Raw genomic sequence first — 18,696 nt, forward strand, 5'->3', positions numbered from 1 at the left:
GGCAGGTACCTGGATCATGGTGCTCCCAGCTGATTGTGCACTTGATCACTGTTGTAATTCCTCATACTAAACTTCCCTTCTCTCAGTCTGATCTGGGATGGCTGGAGCAGACTGTATGAAACAGGGACCAGAGGAAACCCCTTGATGACAGTGCTGCCCAGCCTTATAACACAGGAGGGCCACATAACCCTAAGCACAACCTTGTGAGGACCAAGCAGAATCTACATGTTTTAATAAGATTTAGAGTCACCTGGTCTGATTTGTATTTTAAGTTCAGCTTGTTTCGTATGTATTTAGACAGGTTGTTTCTATGTACATTTTTGTCTATTTACACACTTGTGTAAACTAAAATGATGCAAACATAATGACAAAACGCTAATGAATTGTTGAATGTTGAAGCAGGCTGTGGGTCTTATGAAATGCTCTGGGCACCCCGGCCTAATGAGATGCAAAACACCTCAGTGGATTCTTTTAAACAGGTTAAAACCTTGCCCACCTCAGGCCCTTCGTGTTTTCAGCCAGGAGAGGGAGTCCTCCTAGGGGAACAGTTTGTGCAGAACCCCCAGCCCTGGCAGAAGCAGTAAGGACTGGAAATAGCATTAGAGCATGTGCTCTCATAGTAAGAGTCTGGGACATGCTTTGTGTATGCAGCGCAGGCTGGGCCATACCCTCTGACAGGGGCAAGGGGAGGCTTACATGCATGTAAACCCGGCTTACATGGGTTCAGCTTGCACCCGTAGTATCTCGTGCATGGACTGCAAGCTAAACTAGCTTCAAACCGACATAAGTGAGCACTCACAGAGCTGCGCTGGTTTCATTAAAACACACTCACATCATGCCTTTAGTTAAAGTGGTGCAGCTGCTTTGCATAGAAAATTCCTGAGTGATGCTCATTGGAAAAAGAAGCCTCCTTCCCAGCTAACAAGCCCTGGGTTTAGTGTCCCTAGTGGGGAAAAAAAAAAAAGTGGCATTCCCAAAACAATAGCCAAGGCCGATTCCCCACGGGCCCCAGCTAAGAGGGTGAAATGCGCTCTTGAGAGGGACGCTCTGTTGGAAAGAACTTCTCTCCCCTTCATGCTTCTTACTGCTGCGCTAGCTACTCTGGGAGGGGGAACGTAGGGAAGTAAAACAATTCTTTAAACGGAAAATTGGAGTATTTTGGATGTCAATGAAGGACTGAGGGAACAGCTGATAACAAATAGCAGCAGTTAACAAGTAATCGTTTACATTTCGATGTACATCATTAATCCCAACATGTTACATATTTGGCTTGGGGACATGGATGAGATCTCGTCTACACTACAGAATGGAACGTGCTCTAACCATGTCAGGAGACATTAACCATTTCATTGCTGCTCTTTGCAGAATCCCCGTCCAGGCCCTGATTCTGCAGGGTACTAATGCACATGTCTGACTTTAAGCATGTGAGTTGTCCCAGTGACTTCAATTAAACTCAGCATGGCTGCTCATATGTTTCAAGCTAGGCACATGCTGAATCAAGGCCCTAAAGGGCTCATCTTGTTTGGCTCGTTCTTATAGACATTGGAGATGGAAAACCCCACCAGGACTAGGATCATCTAATCCATCCTCTCTCACACTTGGAGGCTAGATCATGCCTTACAGCCTATATCAGTGGTTCTCAAACTTTTGTACCAGTGATCCCTTTCACACACCAAGCCTCTGAGTGTGACCCCCCTTAGTGTGGGGTGGAGGCTGACAGCTCATGACCAGGGCCGCCCAGAGGATTCAGGGGGCCTGGGGCAAAGCAATTTCAGGGGTCCCTTCCATAAAAAAAAGTTGCAAAACTATAGAATCCTGTATTCTTGTGGGGGCCTGGGGCAAATTGCCCCACTTGCCCCCCCCCAGGCAGCCCTGCTCGCGATCCCCCACGTAATAACCTTGTGACCCCCTGAGGGGTCATGACCCCCCGTTTGAGAACCCCTGGATATACTAAGTCTGCATCTACACTGGTAAAATGTGGACCTGAACCAACAGTAGGAGCTGTAGCATAGACAGGACCGAGGTGTTTTTACCCCCATATCTAACCCTGCTCTGAGAAAATCTTGCTCCATTTTGATGGCACCACAATATGAGTGGCTGAAAAGAAAATGCATTAGTAAAGTAATTGACAGAACGCCTCACAAACCCCTACTCTCCACATTACTTCTAATTGTCTATTACTGTGCCACCAGGATGTGGACTGAAAACTGGCAAAAGAACTGTCAACAAAAGCTAATTCCATTTATAGTGCTAATTTGTCGAGTCTCCAGTTTGCTCATCCTACTCCCTCAAGGCGCATCAACAGCAACCTTCAAGAATGCATGGGAATAGAACGCTGCAAATGTACGGCATTGGCTCCAGGAGAACTGGGGAGGTGTCAGGTAGGATACCATGCATAGGTCTGGTTCTACTTAACATCTTCATTGATGATCTCGAAGAGGGAATAAACAGCGTGCTAATGAACTTCCCAGATGAATATACATTGGGTGGGGTTGCAAAGACCCATGAGGAGAGAGAAATAAGACAAAAGGACCAAGAGAAGTGAACAGACATGGACAGAAAATAACACAGGGAGATTTTCCTTGGTAAAACACAAGCTAATACGTCTGGGAAAAGTTATCCACATCAGACACGCAGGAGGCAGGAAGCTGGAAGCAGGGGAGGAAGACCAAGAGGTGAGCCAGGGGACCATTAGATATGAATTTGCCGTGGAACGTGGCAGCTCAAAGGGCCTGTGAAATCCATATGCAGACATTGCATGATGTGGACAAGGGGGGGATGGCTTTTCTAAACAACTCTGGTGCGACTGCACCTGGAACGCTGCACTTCGTTTTGGGCAAATGATCAAAAAGGCTATAGGCAAACTGGAGGGAGTTTAGAGAAAAACCACCCCAGTGATCAGGGCCTGGGAGGACCGATTGATTGATTGACTGATGAGGGAAGACGTAAGGAATTAAATATGTTCAGCTTGGCTAAGGCCTCGGTCCTACAAGCCTTTCCACATGTGCAGCCCGATACCCACACAGAGCCGCACTGGCCTACTGCAAGAGGTAACAGATCACACATCCATGGAGGTCCTGGAGGCAGAGGGATGGTTAGAGGTGGCACATAAGGGGGTATAATCAGGGCTAAAGGATGATAGTAACAAAAGGTGACTGTAGACTGACTCTGAGGTCTCTGGGGCAGGCGCTGCCTTTGCGTTGTTTGTACCACGTCCAGTGCAATGGGACCATAACAATCATGAGATCTACCGGCCTGGAAGGGACGAACGAGTGTGTCCCAGGGGAAGTGGCCGGAGCCCTGTTTCAAACGAAACATTAGCCAATGCATGGTAGGGACCAGTCTGGCACTGCAGGGATGGCGTGGCTCACCCAGTCGGGACTGATCCTGCAAATCACAACGGCTGGGCAGACCCTGTGCCTGCCCAGGGGGCGGCCTGCGGACATCAGTGGTTCTGTGCAGACCGAGGGATTGGGGCCCCCAGGATATTTCAATCCTTTCCCCAGGGCTGCAACTTCCATTGACTTCAAGAGAGTCACGATCCCACCTAGGGTGACCAGATAGCAAGTGTGGAAAATCGGGACAGGGGGTGGGGGGTAATAGGAGCCTATATAAAAAAAAGACCCCAAAATCGGGACTGTCCCTATAAAATCGGGACATCTGGTCACCCTAATCCCACCCCCAGGGACACAACCTCCATTCAGCTGCTGCAGAGCGACGGGGGCTCCCCGGGCTGCTGAGCGAGCAGCAGCGGGTCCTTCATGGGGTGCACATGCCGCACAGCAGCGCTCTGGGGGCGGCGTTGGGCGCTTTGCCCAGGCAGCGCTGATTTCCCTCCTGCTCAGCCAGCGGGGTCCCCCCCCCCGGTGTAACGCTGTGCCCGGGGGCCGCGGGAGGAGACGCTGCCTCGCCCCGGCGCGGGAGGAGTTAACGCCGCCCTGGTCCTGGCTCCAGCCGGGCTCCCGGGATTCCGCCCCCCGCCGCCCCACGTGGTGCCGCCGGGATGTGTCACTTCGGCGGCCCACAAACGTGTAATCCGAAGAGGGCGAACAAAAGGCAGGAGCGCGTATAAAAGGGGCTGCGGGACATCCCCGGCCCCATGTCTGCGCCAGGCAGCGCCCGGCCCCGGCTCGCTCCGCTCCGGCTCCGGCTCCGGCTCCCGCCCGCCTGCAACCTGCGCTCGCCCCTGCAGCGACCGGGATGACTCGGGCGCCGCTTTCCGCCCTGCTCGCTGCCTTCCTCCTGCCCTGGCTGCTGGGGGGCCAGGCGCTGCCCGCAGCGCGGGGGCCCCGCCGGCACAAAGCCCTGGTGAGTACACGGGCCGGGGGCTCCCTGCGCCCCGAGATCTCTGCACTGACCCCTCCTGCCTGGGCTCCAGGCGGCTTCCCCTGCGCCCCGTCCTGCATTTCAACGCCGCCTCTGCCCTCCCCTCGCGGCACGGACAGCTGGCCGGAGCGCCCCCCCCCCCGGGTACCCCTCACCCCGCTTCCCAGGGCGCCTGCACCCCTCGGCTTGTTTACAGCCCGGCCAGCTGCCCACTGTGTGCCGGGCTCTGGAGAGAGAGTGTCACAGCCCCTCTGGCTGCATGGCTTGGCTTTGCTGCTATTGTGCGGCCCTCTGCGCCCCTTCGGATTCCCATATAAACACGGGAAGGGGGATCTTTTGTGCAGTCCCTTGCTTTAGGAATCTGCAGCTGCTGCCCGTTGGGGCATTTCCTTGGCAGACCCCTCCCTACTCCATAAAAGAAACTTTTTGTTGTTGTTGTGCTGGGGAAACAAACCCACCCCCTCTCTTTCTCCCCTCCCCCCTGCCCGCCCACCCTGCCAGTGAAGCTCCTCCAGTTGTTCCCCCAGCAGCAGATGCATGTTTGCTTTAGAGCTGGCAGTTTTCTGTAATGTCAGCTGCCTCCTGCTTTGTTGCAGGGCAGTGAAATCTGCGTGCTGGCTTTTTGCATGTCGGGGTGTCGTTTTAAAATGTGCCCTCTTTTGTGGCGTGGGTGGGAGATGACTGTAATTACTGTTTAGAAGATGACAAGGGACCTTTCCCCCTCTTCTCCTTAAAGGTACGCTGGCATTCATTGCCTGGTAAGAATGCGTCCCACACGCTGCGATGGCAGTTCCAGATGAAAGCGAGAACTGTTAAGGGGATACAAAAACTAAATAGATGAATAAAACCTGCAAGCAGGGGGGAAGCAGCAGGACGTCCTTCATGGACGTGCCTGACAAAATCTGGCACCTGGGATGGGGCCGTTAGCTATTGGAGGTGCTGATGCTGGTGTGGGGGAGAAGTTTGGGGGATTGGAGTGGACAGAGTGCTGCCTGCACTGGGGTTGTGTGTGTGTGTGTGTAATTGGGTTATTATATGCACGTGTTATTCTGGTGCATAAACTAGTGACAGAGCAATGCCCGGTAGCACCACTGGGGATTAGCGCAGGTCCTGTTGATGTTTTTATTATCAAGCTCTGTCATCTGAGAGGTTTATAACTTGGCTGTTAAATCTGCTTGGGGACTGGAGCTTGGCTTAAACATTCTTGGCCTAGGAAGCGCTTTTATTATTCAAAACAAAATGTCATTGAACTCATCCCAGCTGTGCCTCCATGGACAGTAAGGCAGAGCACATGCTGAATGGAGATGCATTTCTTTGCACACCCCCAGCTGTGTTAGGGCTTCAACTACATTTAGCAACTGGTTGATCTGTAGCTCTGCCAATAAGCCAGAGTTAGTAATTTACAAATCTGGAGCCTTGCTCCTTCCTGCAGAGACATGAACTGGTATGGGAGGAGGGGAAAGGGGGAGAGGCCCTGAGCCACCCCATGGCGACCTGATATAAAGAAACAGAGGAATTTCCATCCTTGAATGGACCAACAGTGCATCTAATCTGGGTCCTGAGGCCAGCAGGGGTCCATGCTGGATTCTTTGTAGGATGGCAGTGCTAGCCCTAGATTTAAAGTGTCCTGTGTAAATTAAGGTCCCCATATAACTTTGTCCCCCTGAGACTAGTGCCCCCCATACACTCTCTTATACCCATGACCCTCACTCGCTGCTGCCAAGGGAGTGCAAAGGTTGCTGAGGCATATTCAAACTGGCCAGCACGCCTGGAGCACAGCAGGGAGGAAAAGAGAGCTGGCACAGTGCCTGGGTAAGAGGAATTCCATACCAAATCAGGCCAGCGGTCCGTCTTGTTCAGTGTCTGATACCAGATGCTTCAGAAGATGGTATAACTCCCATAAGGGAATGAGTGCAGTCCACCTGGCTGTGAGAAAAGCTTCTCCTTAATCCCAGGCAGCCAGCTGTTGATTTATAGTCTTCTGAATCATGACTGCTAACCACCTTGATATAGCAAGAGTAATGCTGGATGATATCCACATTATTCCTAACCAATAGCTACACCTTTTTGGCATCCTAATAAGTATTTGGTTCAAGAGCTTCTTATGGCAGAGCGTTTCACCCACTGGCTGTGTTAATGGTGTGTCACGCAAAAATAAACTTGCTTCCATGGTTTCTAAAGGGACACGGGCAATTTGGTCTTTTTAATCATCTGATATTTAAAAAAAATCATTTTCTGGTGGAGCACCCCCTCAGTACCAAAGAGTGTGGTCCCTTTCCACAAGGATTTTCTGCTCTCCTGCCAGTTTCTCGCTTGCTGGAAAGATCCTAACTATGCAGTGCAAACAGTGACACTAACTGTACAGGAGGCACTCTCAAATATACCAAGTAAAGAAGCTGAAACTGTAGACACTTCTTTCAGTCATTGAAGGTGTTACTTGTAACTACAGTAGGTCTAGAATTTCAGAGAAATGTGATTTCTTTAAGTTGGTGTCCATTTAATCTTGTTGCTATTTAATTTAATTGGATGCTGTCTGCTTATTAAATTAAGACAGGGTTACCTGGGATTTCTGGATTGACCTCTTAATGGAGGGCAAAAACCCTTCACTGCACTCAGACAGACAGTTTACAAAAACGTACCATGCCATGGTGAAGGAGGGGGTGATGGATTTCTTCCTGACCTCAGCAGGTCAGTTGTAGTCCTGAAGCATGAGGTTTGATAACTTTTGATACACCAACATTTACCGTTGGGGTGCTCAAGGGCTAAGGTTTGTTACAAGGTAAAACTAGGTGGGGGAAATTGAGAAGTCTTGGAGCTCTCGGAGCTCCGGTCAGGAGGGCTCAGCTTTTATGTTAGTGCCTGAAGAAGGCCAGAATTAGAGCAAAAGTCAAGCTATCTACAGTGGTTCTTTTAAAATCCCTAGAACTAAAATCTCAAATTCTCAGGGCAATGCACACCCAGACCAAATGAAACACCCAGAGATGGCCTGGCTCAGGCCCCCCCTGGGAACTTCATTTCACTGAGAAACTAGCCTGGGGGAAAACTGGTGGCCTCATGTCTAGTTGGCTGGTGTAATCCAGCCATATGTTATTTCCTGGAACTCGCGCCTCTCCAGAGCCAGCAGTCCTACCTGGAATGCACTGTGCTTCCTTATAGCTGCAGGACATGCAGATATCTGGGCCAGGAGCAGATAGGGGAGACATTAGGAGGAGTAACTTGGCCTGTGCAGGCTCCTCCTTCCCCATGCAGAGAAAGTTTACAAAAGAGGTTGATCTATGCTGTTTGTTTTCACTCTTTAAATATTGAAATGAGGGTTCAGGATAATTTAGACATGTTTATCCTTCACTTCAGCAGGGAATCAAGAGCACATGTAAACATTTACTGCAGGGTTTGTGCATGCTTTGGCAGTGTCCACCTTCCCCCTCACAGAGACGCACACACGCACACACCAGCAAACTGTAGTTCTTGAAGGCTTTGTGTTAGCACCTGGGCTCTTGCGAAGTGGACAGGAAGGGAGAGTAGGAGCAAAAGGAAATTAGTGTATCCAGGTGCTGTGCCCCATGCTCTGAGTCACATCTGCTGTCCTACTGGGAAGGATAAAAATAACAGCAAAGACCATCAAGCCTCATGCTTCTGGGCAGGAACATGTTGTCAGCTGGGGTCAGAAGAGATTCCTCACCATCCCCTGGGGACGCTCTTCTCCCTATAATAGAAGTGGCATAAGGAGAGTGGGTGGTTTTCTTTGACAATGCTGTCGGGGTGGAGGATTCTCCAAAGAATGGTATCCAAATCTTATTCAAGCCTCGTTGGTCTACGAACTAGACCGGAAACTTCACAAGAACAAGTTTTCTCTTGAAATTCAGGTTCTATCCCATCCAGCCAGGACAGCGAGAATGGTTGTTCTTGTGAGATCTGGGTATTTGGGCTGTGGGTGTGGCTTAAACCAGGAAGCAGAAGGCACATGGAAATGAAAGAGTCACCTGAGCACTTGCAACCTTCAGAAAAGCATCACTTTGGGTTTGGCTCAACTTTAGAGGGAAGACTGAGGCCAAAGGTCTGTTCTAAATGTATTCAAAGTGCGGCAGACATCCCCTAACTGCTTAGGCCACTGAGGAACAGATGGAGCAGGTGGTGTCTAGGGAGAACAAATGGTGGATTCCCTGGAGAACCCATCACAGAGCTTTGCTCTGTCGAGAATAAATGAGAAAATAATCAGGCTTGGACAGAGCCTGTGGAGTTCTCAGATTGTTGCTGTGGGCAGAGGCTCTGGGGCTGGTCTATTACTTACATTTTCAGGAGAGAGAGAGAGAGAGAGAGAAAACACACATCATATTGTTACTCAGCTCGGCGGTACGACATCCTTGCTGCGCTTCATGTTGTTTCCATACAGAAAAGGCCACCATGCAAGGGTAAAATAGAAACCTGTGTCTGTCAGGAAGGTGCTCTGAAGTCACTGCATATTTATAGAACTCTTGAGCCCTCACAGATGCAGCTCTTTTAATTCCATCCTCCCAGGAGCCTGAGGATCTCCACATGTGGCCGGAGAGTTGAGGGTGTATCTCAGCATATGCTCAGGGGTCCCTGGCCCAAGTGGGTCTGCTCCTGTAGATGGGGGAATCCCAGTCCCTGGCCTGGGCAGGCACGTCCTCCCCATAAATAAGGGGTGCTGGTCCAACTGGTGCTTGCCCCCCCTAGGTTGGGGGGGTGTCAATCCCTGATCCAGGCTGGCACATGCCCCCTATAAGTGAGGGAGGGGGTCCCTGCACATGTGGCCCCATAGGTCAGTGGGTCCCAGTTCCCGGCATGTGCTGATGCTTCATTTTAGCTTTGACCTTACATATGCATAGAAAACAACCCTACTGTGACTGGGGACTGCACAAAGTCCCAGGGAGGGTTTCTTGGGTTTCAGGGGGTTCCTGTCTCATCAGACTAGGGGCTCGTGAGATCTTTGTCCAGCCAGGGCTCCTTGTACCTGGTGAGTACTCTTTCCTCTGGTTGTCTAGACCTTCGCTGTGTTGCCTGCTCAGGAATGGTGCTACTGATGGACCAAAGCCTTGAACTATCACTTAACTAAAACGGCTGCTAATGAAAATAAGCCTGAAGGGTTTATTAATTCGCCCTCCCTCTTTGCATCAGCTTAGGCCCTCACTGGCTCTGTGCGCATAAACATTTGCAGTTCTCAGTGTTTCATGTTTCCTGTTGCTTAGGAAAAATAAACATTTTCTTTCTTCGTTGCCAACAACAACCACCACCAGATAAACGGGAAACAGAGTCTGGTCGCAGGGAGATTGCACTTGAGGATTCCTAAGGCGCATGGCAGGAGAAGGGCCTTGGTTTGTGTGTACAAGGAGCTCTGTTCCTGTATCCTCCCCTGCCTTAGCCCATCTGACTTCACATTCCTGATGGCTTTCTCTTCGTGCTGATCAGGATGCAGCCCAGCGTGCCAGAGGACGTGGGCTGGTCCTGTGATGAGAGTGCTCTGTGTCTGTGTATATGTAAATAGTTAATAGATTCGGTGCCAGAGAATGGCATTCAAGAATATGCGCCGTTATGGGTTTTGTAAGATCAATAAAATATCTTGCACAAAGAAAGGCAGCACAACTCTTTACGTCAGCGCCTAACGGGTCCCACTGGGCAGAGATACCAGGGTGCTGTGTACACAAAACAAGCAGGGGCTGGCGTACATCACAGAATAATGGTCCTTTCCAGCCATGAAATGGCTACGATTCTCTGGTAGCGTTAGCATCGGCGAGCACAGACTCTGGTACAAGCCTAGTGTCTGAGATGCCCTGATTCGGTGTGGAACTGGCTCCCTCTGAGGAAGCAGAACTTTACTGCTAAACAGCAGCTCCAGCAGCACTTGGAATCCAAATCCGCTCTGGGTTAAAGGACGGGCTCGCTAAACACAGCGGGCGAAGGTGATCGGTGCTACCGAATAAGAGTGGTGTTCTATTGAATCAAAGCAGGTGCTGCTGCTCATCTCGCGGAGCAAGAAGGGGTGCGCACACCCCAGGAATGAGGGGGAGGCAGCTGTCCTGGAGCAGAACTACAGAGACAAGAACCTGAGCACAGATGGCAGCCATTTCTGAACCTACAGTGTGGCAGGGAATAGCTTTACTTGCGTGTGTAAAGACACGGATCTTTCCCCTCCCCTGAGGGTGGAGCTGAGAGAGGAAGGAGGAGGGCGCGTGCAGAAGTACAGTGCCTTTGTGTGCTGACTATTTGATGGTCCTAAAGGATGATGTTTCGCCTGTGAAGGTTCGCCCCTCGAGAGGCCAGAGTATCCATGGGATCAGTCAAGGAAGCAGCAAACACTGACAGCATAGACGGCTTGGAGGGAGAGAAGGGGACTGGTTGAGAATGAGACTGTGTCCACTCCCACAGGGATAGGAGTGGCAGGAAAGGCCTGGGCTGCTGTAATGGTTTGCAGGGCAGTGTCACAGGAAGCTCTCTGAGGGTGGCTGTAGTTCTGATTCCAGACTCCGGCAGTGCCTCTCCATTGTAGGAGAGCAGGTGGCCTGGCCCGCTGGGAAGGGATCCGTGAACTGCAAAGCTCTCGTGGCTACTGAGCAGCATCTGTGCCACGACGAAGTCCATAAGATGAGGAGTGACATGACAGAGGGAATTGCTTTGAACTGGTTATCCCAGAGGACTGAGCTCTGCGTGCTCCACACAGGTACTTCTATGAGCACTGTGACACAGAAGCACTAGAAAAGGGCAAATATATTACTGGTCTATAAACAGAAATAAGGACAATCCAGGGAAATATAGACCAACCAGCAGAGCCGTAACTAGGTATTTTTGCGCCCGAGGCAAGAATATAAAATTGCGCCCACCCCCAGGGCCGGCTCTTCGGCGGCAATTTGACGGCAGGTCCCTCAGTCCCTCTCGGAGGGAAGAGCCTGCTACCAAATTGCCGCCAAAGAATGAGTGAAGCGGCGGCGGTAGAGCCTGTGATTTTTGGGGGGTCTAACTCATGGTTTTTGACTGCTTGGGCTGGTAATTTGCTTCCAAGATGGTCTTTGGTTCCAGTCCAGTTCCAGTCCAGAGAGGGACTCACAGGTTAAGAGAGGAGGGAGGTGCTGGATATCAGCAGTGGCCACTAGGGATCAGCAAGTGTCCCGAGAATGCTGGGAGTTCAGGTCTGTAGCGCTGGATGGGGGCCACCAGGACCCTGCGGCAGCAGTTGCTGCAGGGAGGCAGCACGGAGCTGCAGGGGAGAGACAGGGATTCTCTGCTCCGGCCCCGAAGCAAGTCGGGGCCAGGGGACACTCGGGGGAGACAAGTGTTCAAGCTTACACAGAGCTCGTCAGGTCGGGGATATTTATGCCGAGCGTCACAGCTAAATACAAGATGGAACAGATTTTTTGTAGTCCAAGTAGTTAACACATCTTTCAAGGGACCGTTCAAGGTGACGTGGCCTGCTAACACCCCTCCAGTCCTAGGGAAGAAAGGAGGGGAGAAGCAGATGCGGGAGGTCTAGTGGGTTATCGATTGTTGTAATAAGCCATAAATCCAGTGTCTCTAGTCAGTCCATGATTTTTAGCATCTAGCGAAGTTATGAATACAAGCTCCCGGGTTTTTCTTTTGAAAGTGCTGTGCAGGTTCCCTGCGAGGATGAGGACTGATGGGGCTGAGATAGAATGATCGCTTTGTGAAAAATGTTCACCCACAGGTGAGGTGGTGGTTTGTTTTTCATCGTTTTCCTGTGTGAGTTCATTGGCGAGTGCAGTGATTGTCTGGTTTCACCTACATAGTGCTATTGGGACATTTAGCGCACTGGACAAGGTACACCACATGTGATAGCATGTGTAGGACCCCTGGATTGTGAAAGGTGTGGTGGTGGGGGGGTGGTGATCATTGTAGCAGTGGAGCTTTGTGGAGCTTGAATGCTTGTTTCTTTCACCAACAGAAGTTGATCCATAAAAGAGATTTCCTCACCCACCTAATATCCTGGGACCAACCATGGCTACAACCACACTGCCTAGGAAAGAGAACTGCAGAAAGATGTGGGGGTTATAGTGGATCATAAACTAAATAGGAGTCAACAATGTAACACTTGCAAAAAAAGCAAACGTCATTCTGGGATGTATTAGCAGAAGTACTGTGAACAAGACATGAAGTAATTCTTCCAATATGCTCCGCACTGATACGGCCTCAACTGGAGTATTGTGTGTCCAGTTCTGATCGCTGCACTTAAGGAAAGGTGGATAAATTGGAGAAAGTCCAGAGGAGAACAACAAAAATGATTAAAGGTCTAGAAAACATGACCTATGAGGGAAGATTGAAAACCAGTTGGGTTTGTTTAGTCTGGAGAAGAGAAGACTGAGAGGGGACATGGTAACATCTTCAGGTACCTAAAAGGTTATCAAGAGGAGGGAGATAAATTGTTCTCCTGAACCACTGAGGACAGGACATGAAGCAATGGGCTTAAATTGCAGCCAGGAAGATTTAGGTTAGACATTAGGAAAAGCTTCCTAACTGTCAGGGTTCTCCATGCCAGGAAGTGAAGTATGTCAGAAAGGCCAGTAGAGAGGTCGGGCAGCGGGAGAGCTCTCAGGTTCCTTGGAGGAGGGCAAGTCACTGGGTTTTCCACCTCGAAGGTGGGATCACAGATGTAAGTGATGGAGGAAAGGGGGAGAAACCAGTAGAGGCTGTTCCCCTGCAGGGCCGGCTGTAGCCCCCCAGTAGGATCATATCCAAAATTAAACCACTCTAAGCCAGGACTGCAGCATAGTTAGCCCCTCCCCACTGGCTGGGAACAAGGATGTCAATGTGGTATCTGTGTTGTCGTGGCACCTGGGTACCTCTGTCATGGCCCAGGGTCCATTGTGCAAGGTGCTCTACAAACGCAGAACAAAGCAATGAACCCTGCCCCTAAGTAGAAGACAAGACACCAGGTAGCGCAAGGAACCAATGAGAGGGTGTTGGTCAGCGGGACGGGCTGTGGGCTTTGCACGCCAGTAGCCTCATTGTTAATTTTTTTTGTTGACAGAAAATGTCCTGCTTTGCTGCTGGTCCTGGGTTTCTGTGGCTGGGCTGCCCTGTTTGCCGCCTCCTTCCAGACACGGCATTTGACCGCTACATGCCAGCTCCGGGACAATTGCCCTGCCCCTAACTGGAGAGGTTAAGGGTCCACTGTATCTCATGAATGTGGATAGGACATTGACTGGGGAGCCTGGCTATTTTCCATGTGGCTTCATGTGATGTCTGTCATGTTCTGCAATGGGCCAGTGTGCATGTGATGATGTCAGTGCAAAGCCTGGGAGAACGGAGCAGGCAGTCTGATCCTTGCGGGGCTGTCTGCTCTCTCCTGGGATCAGACCTTTTCCCCCTCTCATTCCAGGCTGGAGTTTCACAGTTAACTGTCTGCTGGGAATCTGTTCAGTTTTCAGAGGCCACCCTCCCAATGTGCTGCTTAGCCCTGTGTGTGTATCATTGCAGCCTGCCCCACAAGGGAGCAATACTTACGGGAGGCAGAGGCCTTGGCTCATTAGTGTCCCCAGGGCTTTTACTCGGGGCTTTCGCCAGTATGGGATATACAGCTGGATAGTCACCCGAACTCCATAGTGCAAATCCTTTGCCTCGTTCCCTTGGCTGGGAGGCATCAGTTCACAAACCCCAGGCAGTGAATATCCCCTCCTTAGCGGGCTCTTCTTGTCTGTGCTCCGTGGGAGGGTTTGGAAAGTCGTATAAAAGCCAATGAGAATTAGCTGCATAAATCCTCTCTCCTTGTACTGAGCAGGACAGATTCATAGGGCCACCCTGATAGTGAGAAGCAGCCTACCCCATGGGCAGTCAGGGGGACCATCGGCAGAGTAAGGCACTCCCCCAGGCATGAGGAAGGGTCTCACAATCCCTCCCTGCTGCCAGCAGCCCCATGGGAGGGAGGATCATGACACTTCCCCAGACGGTGCTGACTTCCCTGGCCCCAGGCTCCACCTTCACAGGCTCCAGGAGCAGCTTTTGCTCCTCAGCGGGGATGGCTTCTCTTTTTCCTTTTGGCCCACTGGAATTTTATCTCCCCTCTAGATCAGGGAGGGGGAGGGAAGCCACTGGCACCACTAAGTAGTTAATGCTTTTCTTAGCGAAAGCCAAGCCGCCAAGAAAGGCTTTGGCAGCAGCATTCCAGCCCCAGCGCGCGCGCCTAATGGAGCTGCAGGTCAGGAGGAGCGATCATGGTTTACAGAAGAGGAGCCGTGGTGACATCGAAGCCGACAGCCAGGTCTTCTACCCCATCCCTGCTCCAGGGCGCAAAGCGAGCCCGGTTGAGCCCATACTGCCTGGCACATGGTTTCAGTGCAGTAGCGGGTGGAATCCGACATTGACAAGCAGGGCTTGCTTCCTGAGCCACCTTGCTCCGCTCGAAAGGCTCCAGGCCAGGGATGTGTCTCTGGTGACCAGAGATGAGTCCAGCCAAGTAGGTTCATATCTCTGGCCAGAAAAGTCTCCAGAGAATTCCGTGGCAAATGGCATCAGCCTCTCAGCCAGCCCCTGGGTGGCTTTGCGTGTCTGGCTGTGGCTAACACCAGCGGTTTCCAGGGAATTTCCTATGGTTGTGCTAACACTTGGGCAGCTCCAGCGATGGCAACAGTGATGGGACAGATTGGCTATGGCAGTGAAGTGTCCCTGCACCATCTATGCTGGTGCAGAGGGAACCACAGGATGGGTAGAAACCCGCCCAGCACAAGGGCCCGTATACCGTGTGCAGAGCCAGCTCCGTGCTGCTCTTCTGGCCTCCCGCGCTCAGCAGTGCGGGGTGCTCTGAGGCCTGGCAGAGGTGCCCCGGGGACAGGTCGGGGTGGGGTCAGAACTGGGAGGGCTGGGGCAAGCCCAGAGGTCCAGTGGCTCTGGATAGCTGCAATGGCCCATTGCAACAGGGGCACAAGTTAGCCAAATCAGCCCCAGAATAGGGGAGAAACAAACTGCCTCCCCTCTGTCTCTGGACCGGCACCAATGTGCATCTTCTGACCGTTAATGTAGACAGGGCACAGGTATTTCTACCACCACCCAGCCCAGGGCAGGATGATCGCCTCCACCAGCATAGACGGCGGGTATAATAGGCCAGGGCAGGCTACGCCTCCCTTGGCGCAGTTGCGGCCTCTGATTGCGGAGTTTGCAGGGAAGCTTTTGCTTATTATTATGCAGGATCTGGGGCGGCTGAGGAGGCGGTATGTGCTACTCAGCTTCCTGGGTTTGTCAATGATCTCCCTGGACTCCAGGGAGATTACTGATGAACCCAGGAATCTGAATAACACACACTGCCTCCTCAGCTGCCCCGGATCCTGCATGGTGCATAATAATAAGCAAAAGCTTCCCTGCAAACTCCACAATCAGTGGCCGCAACTGCGGAGCTCAAGTTCTTTGGAAGAGCTCAGAGTGGCTTGGGGTCTCAGGAGGGGAGCCACGGCATGTCTGTGGGGGGCTCCAGCCAGCCAGCCCAGGGCTCCTTCAGCCATGGGGAGGGGGCAAGGGAGCTCAGGGCCCCAGCTGGCCTGGGGGTCCTCCAGTCACAGGGCAGGGGTGTCGGGGCTTCTCAGGGAGGTCCTCATGAGGAAGGGGTGAGGTGGGGGGTGGGCTAGCCTCCCTGAAGCGGGGCTCCATCCGCCACCCATGTCCACCAGCACTTGCACCAGTGGAGCTAACAAGATCCCACCAGCTCCTCCAGCAAAGCCAGGGCAAACCAGGGGGGATGATCCTAATACTTCTCAGGTTAATAAAAAAAACAAACAAGCAGGTGGAAAAAATTCTAGGCCTTCTCTGTATGTCAGAAGGGCACAAGCCCAATTGGGTAAAACTCCTTTGTGGGTCCCTCTTTAGTCAAACCAGCCCAGGACTGCACATGCACGACTCTGCCAACTGTCCTGCAGTCACGAGGGGCCCTGAGGCCAGAGGCCACTCCTCACCCACCACTGGGGCTCATCTCTCTTGTGCAATTCACTGGCTCCCCGCTTGCACTTGTCCTTTGCACCAGTCCTGCGGATGCTCCTTGCAGGGTCCCTTCTGGGCCTGCGGAATCCAGACATCTCCATCTCTAGCTGTTCTTGCTGTGTAGCAGGCCCTGCCCTGGGGTCTGAGGGGAGCCCTCTTTAGCTGGTGCAGCCTGACAGAGAGCCCCATCAGTCTGGGATTGCCCTGGACTCAGCCTCAGAGTCCTTAGCATGCATCCCCGGTGAGCAGCACAGCGATACGCTGACAACTCATCTTGTTACCAGCCTTGCTGTAAAAGTCTGGGTACCTCTTATTCCGGAAGGCTCTGCTCTTGTGAGCTGCTGGTGTGAGAGGAGTGCCCAGGGGACAGATCAGGACAGGCCGCACCTGCATCCCCACCTCCTCTTTGTCCTAAACCATCTAAAAGCTCGACTTGTTCGTGGTGGCTGGGCCTACGTGCTGTTCATCCTCCCAGAGCTGGTGGATGGGGCGATTGCTGTGGCCTGCAGAGCGCTTTGGGATGTAAGATTGAGTAGCTCAGTCTGAGGACTGAGTCTGGTTTCTCAGGCAAGGACCGCAGGAGGTGATCGCCACCGAGCTAAAGGAGCGTCTGGCTGTCTGCGACAGGGCAGGACGGGCTGGTGGAATAATGCTAGCAATGAGTGGTGAGATTACCATGTGCCTTCCGGTGACCTGCCAAGTTCCTGTGTCCATCCTTGCAGCCCGTCCGGAGGGCCCAGTGCTGTGATATAGATGTTAGCCGTGACAGCAGAATTAATGCCAGGGGCTTCACACTTCATTACAGCCCACATGAATGGAACTATTGTGCTGGAACAGAGAGATGGCAATTCGTGGGATTAAACTGCAGATCCATCCATAGCAAACCAGCCAGCACCGCGCCACGCTGACCGTAAGGTCCCTGGCTGGGTGATGCAGGGGGCCAGCCTGTCTGCTGGCACCTGAGAGACCGGGCTCTGTGAGTCTGTCAGCACAGAGGGATCCCATTTAAGTCACGGGGAACTAGAGAAGAATAGGAAACAAATGGGCAGGGCAGGGCAGAGCCTGGAGGCTCCAAGGACCCTGATTCCTACAGGATAAAGGGAGCTTCCCTCACATCAGCATCGTGTCCCATCTGTCTTGCTTCTAGCGTGACCCAAGGGATATCTCCCATACCCAGTAATTGCCCCTGGAGGGAAGAATCCACGAGTCAGCAGCAGCGAAGGAGTTTGCTGTATGTTCCCGTGTCGCCAGTGGGCTTTGTAACCTACTGGAAGTACATCAACTATAACTTCTTAGCCACGTCCTAGCCTGGCGGGGCAGCCGGGGACGGAGCAGGCCGTGCAGTGACTGTAAGAGACGGGCGGTGGAATAGGCTGAACATAGGGCTGGGAGGCAGGAATCCACAGCTTTTACGCTGACTCCCTCTGCCACGTTAAGCAACTGAGTCCACGTTTGGGCACCTGAATTACGCAGGCTGATTTTCTAAAGCGGCTGAGCGCCGTATAGCTCCCGCTGGCTGCGCTGTGGATGTGGGTCACTTACTTTTAGGCACCCTCTCTGCGCCCCAGCTGACCCTGCTGTCAAATGGAGAATTGTAGTGCTGAGTTAGCTCTCCGGGGAGAGGGCTGGGGTAATCGGAGGCAGTAACGCTGCTGATGGAAAAACACTCTATAAAATGTTAAGTATCATCATCATCATCATCACACACGAGTGGTTCATGACTTTTCCCAGGCCAGGACCCACCCACTCCTGGTGCTGCACTCCCATCTAGTTGGGACCATCTCCCTCCCATTTAGCAATGGGATAGGCAGGGTGGCCCTGACCCCTGACATCTCTTGTGAACCCAGGGGATGGGGCACTTCATTACAGTCACCAGGGGATCCCACAGCTAATGCTCATGCACTGAGCAGTGGCTGCCAGGCGTCGTGTTCCGTAGATAGGGGCAGATGCTAGAAACGATAGGAAAATGCTGAAGGGGGAACAAGGGGATAGGAGAGACCAGTGTGGGCCCCCCATTCTCCCTCTGAATCCATGTGTTCAGCTGCCCAGCCTCCTGCTTTCTGCTGGGAGAGTGAGGTGCATAATTACACCATTTCCCGAGCACTGTATGCTTATGGTGAACGACAATGAGCAGCCAACTGGGGAAAAGACGTGGATGGGGGGATTTACTGCCTAGCAATTCCCTTCTTTTGCTGAGGGTCTGGTTCCTGCCCAAAGCATTTCCCGCTGACCAGCTGCCAAGGGAACACAGACCAGGAGCTGCTGAGGCTCACTGGCATTGCAGCAGGTGCGCCCCGGCCTGGAGAGCAGCAGAGCCCAGTGGAGGGAGAGCACCAAGACTGGGGTGGGTTTGCTGCCCAGCGTGGTGGGAAGTACAGAGGCTCCTCACCCGAAGGAGAGTCTCCAGTGTAAAGGCTGGAACGCAGCAGGACGGCACTG

General features: G+C 52.3%; 1 protein-coding gene across 1 annotated transcript in view; it reads left to right on the top strand.

Moving 5' to 3' along the window:
- Positions 1 to 3,997: 3,997 nt before the first annotated feature.
- Positions 3,998 to 18,696, top strand: part of MMP11 (matrix metallopeptidase 11) — a 32,289-nt gene continuing 17,590 nt past the window's right edge. Inside the window, exon 1 of the mRNA XM_044990568.1 lies at positions 3,998 to 4,308. Within this exon, the coding sequence (XP_044846503.1) occupies positions 4,201 to 4,308 (108 nt within the window). The 5' untranslated portion in view covers positions 3,998 to 4,200. The remainder of the gene's footprint in view (positions 4,309 to 18,696) is intronic.

Source organism: Mauremys mutica, chromosome 16, assembly GCF_020497125.1.
Source record: "Mauremys mutica isolate MM-2020 ecotype Southern chromosome 16, ASM2049712v1, whole genome shotgun sequence".
Lineage (NCBI taxonomy): Eukaryota > Metazoa > Chordata > Testudines > Geoemydidae > Mauremys > Mauremys mutica.